At 56.5% G+C, this 3,812-nt stretch overlaps 1 protein-coding gene across 1 annotated transcript; it reads left to right on the top strand.

Moving 5' to 3' along the window:
- The first annotated feature begins 1,938 nt into the window (after positions 1 to 1,938).
- On the top strand, positions 1,939 to 3,603 carry TMEM158 (transmembrane protein 158). Its single transcript, XM_038391082.2, has one exon. It carries the CDS (start codon positions 2,153 to 2,155, stop codon positions 2,963 to 2,965), a length of 813 nt encoding a protein of 270 aa, XP_038247010.1. The 5' UTR covers positions 1,939 to 2,152; the 3' UTR covers positions 2,966 to 3,603.
- Positions 3,604 to 3,812: the final 209 nt, after the last annotated feature.

Genomic DNA, 3,812 nt, shown 5'->3' with positions numbered 1-3,812 from the left:
AGATCCATCATTTTGTTCTATGTTTGTACAGCACCTAGCACAATAGGGTCCTGGTCGATGACTAAGGTTCACAGGCACTATGGTAATACAAATAAATAAATCTCCCTTTCCAGGAGAACTTGCTGGAAAGAGGGTGGGGAAGGATAGAATGGGCAGTCATGCCTCTCCCTGGGGTGGTAGAGTTCTGCCCCACCCCCAGTGCAGAGTGGTGGCTAAAGAATGCCACACCTGAGTCCCTATTGTTATTTTCCTTGTCCACTCTCTGTATTTATTCTTCCTATTGTATCACTATCCATTTCTAAGGCTCTGTTAGCCTGGCAACGCTAAGCAGAGTGTCAAAAGTAAAACTATGGTAACTGTCAATTATAAAACAGCCTGAAGTACAAAATGACACCAAAATTATTATAAAACTGCCTTTAAAAAATATAAATCTCACACTAACTTAATATAATTGTCAGTTTTATGTTTCTTGTAATTGTTTTCTTACTCAAATATTTTATATAGGGATTAATTGTCCTCTAGCATATGACAGTGGGTGAATCAATTATGAAAGTATATTCTCTCTCTCTAAATCAGAGCTGTGAACCTCAAACTGCCAGGCAAGGGCTAGGACTGGGTGATTCTTTCTTTCCAGGAAGAAAAGGAGGACTTGTGGCACCTTAGAGACTAACCAATTTATTAGAGCATAAGCTTTCGTGAGCTACAGCTCACTTCATCGGATGTCCGATGAAGTGAGCTGTAGCTCACGAAAGCTTATGCTCAGATAAATTTGTTAGTCTCTAAGGTGCCACGAGTCCTCCTTTTCTTTTTGCGAATACAGACTGACACGGCTGCTACTCTGAAACCTTTCTTTCCAGGCTACTGGAACTCCCTCTTGTGAACAAAGTACGAGTTCCCTCTTTCACAACAAAGTAACTTCAAGAACTGGATTAAAAAAAAAAAAAATAGCCAGGGGATCAGGCTTGACAGTTTCACAGCATTTCCTATGGTGGTTTTTGGTTGGTTGGTTTTTTGTTTACATTCCCTGCTATAAACCCATAAGAAAGGACCCTCTGTAAAAGTCAGTTCTCAGATGAACGCTCTCGAAACACAACTCCTCAAATCCCCCCCCCCCCCAAAAGCCCCTGTGAGGGAGGGATACAGCAGAAGAAACTAAATCGGACAGAATAGCAGGCTGTGGCGTGGAAGGTTGATCCCTTCATCTACGCATTTACTTTTGTCTTGGTGCCCATATGGGTATTTCTCATTGTAGTAACATGCCTGGGGATATTTGGAGAAAAAGGCAAAGTCCGGGGCCGCTGGAGGCAGCGGCGAATTCACACCCTTTTCTGCCTCACGCACACCGGGCTGGGCTGTCCTGCTTTCCCCCGGCCAAAGGAAGAGGGAGAGCAATGGCTCCCCGTTTTCACTGGAAGTGCAGCAGCTGCTGCTGCTGCTGCTGCTGCTGGGGGTTTTGGAGAAGGGCTTCAAAGCAGGGGGAGACAGCAGGACATTCGGGTGCCCCCTTGTAAGAAAGCAGCTCGGCCCAGATAGGCACTTATAAGGCTCCGAATCAGGGACACCAGAAATCCCCCTGTGCTCCGTAAGAAGCGGGAAGCCGCGGGAAGCGGGTTACGGCGGGGCGGGGCGGGGGACCCCCAGTCCGAGATCCCGGCCCCCTGAGGGCACTCGGGAAATCACGCCGGGCCGGCGCCAAGACGGGGCAGCGCTCCAGGCGCGGGCTGCAGGGAATCGCCCTGTGGGGGGGGAAGGGCGCCCTGTGGGGGGTGGGGGGGGAAGGGCGCCCTGCCCCAAGCAGCAGGGAGGAAGCTGGGCGCGGGGGGAGCCCCGGGCAGTGCGGGAGACGGGCCGCTACTGGGAGGGGGAGGGGGAGGGGGCGGGGGCCCCTAGGTCGGGCGGTGCGAGGGGTGCCTATGCTGGGGGGCGCCTGAGCCGCGTAGGGCTCCCGCCCGGCCGCTCCTCCCGGCGGGGCTGAGCAGGGGGCGGAGGCGGGCTGCCAAGCTGCTGCCGTCACGCGCGCCTTTTCCCTCAGCCCTTCGCCGAGCCCCCGCGGCGGCCCCAGCCCGGCTCCCACGCCCTCCCCAGCCGGGTGGCGGGCGGCAGCGCCATGCAGCCTCCACCCCCTCCCCCTCGCCGGCGCTGAGTCCATGCCATGCTGCTGCCGCCGCCGCTCCTGCCGGCGCTGCTGGCCGCCTGCCTGCCCCCCTGCCAGGGCTGGAGCCCCGCCGCGGCCGGCGGCGGCGGGCCGGAGGAGCCCGAGCTCTCGCTGCCCCCCATCAACTCCTCCTCGCGCTCCCGGGCCAGCCTGGAGCGGGACCTGCGCGGGATGGGCGGGCAGGCTCCCCGCCGGGAGCCGCCTCCCGCCGGCGGCCAGCCGCCGCCCCAGCCCCCCGAGGAGGCGCCCTGCAACATCAGCGTGCAGCGGCAGATGCTGAGCTCGCTGCTGGTGCGCTGGAGCCGCCCGCTGGGCATCCCGTGCGACCTGCTGCTCTTCTCCACCAACGGCCACGGGCGGGCCTTCTTCTCCGCCGCCTTCCACCGCGTGGGGCCGCCGCTGCTCATCGAGCACCTGGGGCTGGCGGCGGGGGGAGCCCAGCAGGACCTGCGCCTCTGCGTGGGCTGCAGCTGGGTGCGGGGGCGCAGGGTCGGGCGGCTCCGGGCAGCGGCCGCCGCCGCCTCCTCCTCGCTGTCCGAGCCCGGCCAGTCCTGGCTGCAGGGGGAGCCGCTGAATTTCTGCTGCCTGGATTTCAGCCTGGAGGAGCTGAAGGGGGAGCCGGGCTGGCGGCTGAACCGCAAGCCCATCGAGTCCACCCTGGTGGCTTGTTTCATGACTCTGGTCATCATCGTGTGGAGCGTGGCCGCCCTCATCTGGCCGGTGCCCATCATCGCCGGCTTCCTGCCCAACGGCATGGAGCAGCGGAGGAGCACCGCGGTGGCTGCGGGCGCCACCGCCGCTGGCAAATAACCCCCCCCCTCCTCTCCCGTCCCCTCCCCGGCCGCCCTCCGCCCTTTGCTGTGCGATCCGCTCCCGAGACTGGGGCGGACGCCGGTGGACTCGCATCCCCTCCCCGCGCGCTCTTTGTAAACGCTTCACCCTGGGCGGCTGCGGGGAGCGCTTTAAAGCCTTGCCCAGGTTTCTTGGTGTCCAGTGCAGGCGAGTGCGGCGCTTTGCGGAGCGTTGCTCCCCTCCCCAGTAGTCAAAGGGATTTTGTTTTCTTTTCGTGTGCCCAAGATTCATAGCAGAAAACGACCAAATCCTGTGTATTTGTTTTCTATATTTAAGAGCCGTTTTAAATGGACGTTTTAGTAAAAGACAAAAACAAAAAAAAAAAACACCCCCAAACAGACGAACCCCCCCCCCGTTCAATTGCAGTTGTTTTTAGTCAGAGTAGCTATTTGTATATGAACCAATTTGTCTTAGCAGTTTTATTTATATCAGAAGAATCTTTTCTGGCAGGATTTAAAACTGATACAGTGTTATTGCTGAAGCTGAACTTTAATGAAACTTTTACAGTGTATTTCCCATTTCGGATAATGTGTATTTAATATTGTAGTTCTGCGTTACTTGGCTTTTAATACAGAGATTTTCTTTCTGGAAGTCATGCTTAGCCTTTTGTTGCTCTCTTTCTCTCAGGGTGGGAAAGAAGGGTTCTGCAAAATTCCCAGCTCTCCTAAATGATCCTGAAGACCATCAATAGAAATGAGGGTATGTTACATGTGTTATTAGAGGAAACGGATGGATGGTCACCCCAAAACTTTTTCTACACAGTGTTTGCCCTTCTTTCAGAATACAAATAATGGGATCCTGTTCC

The sequence above is a fragment of the Dermochelys coriacea genome, chromosome 2 (assembly GCF_009764565.3).
Source record: "Dermochelys coriacea isolate rDerCor1 chromosome 2, rDerCor1.pri.v4, whole genome shotgun sequence".
Lineage (NCBI taxonomy): Eukaryota > Metazoa > Chordata > Testudines > Dermochelyidae > Dermochelys > Dermochelys coriacea.
Note: the sequence above shows the minus strand (reverse complement) of the source record. Positions and strands in the feature narration are given on the sequence as shown.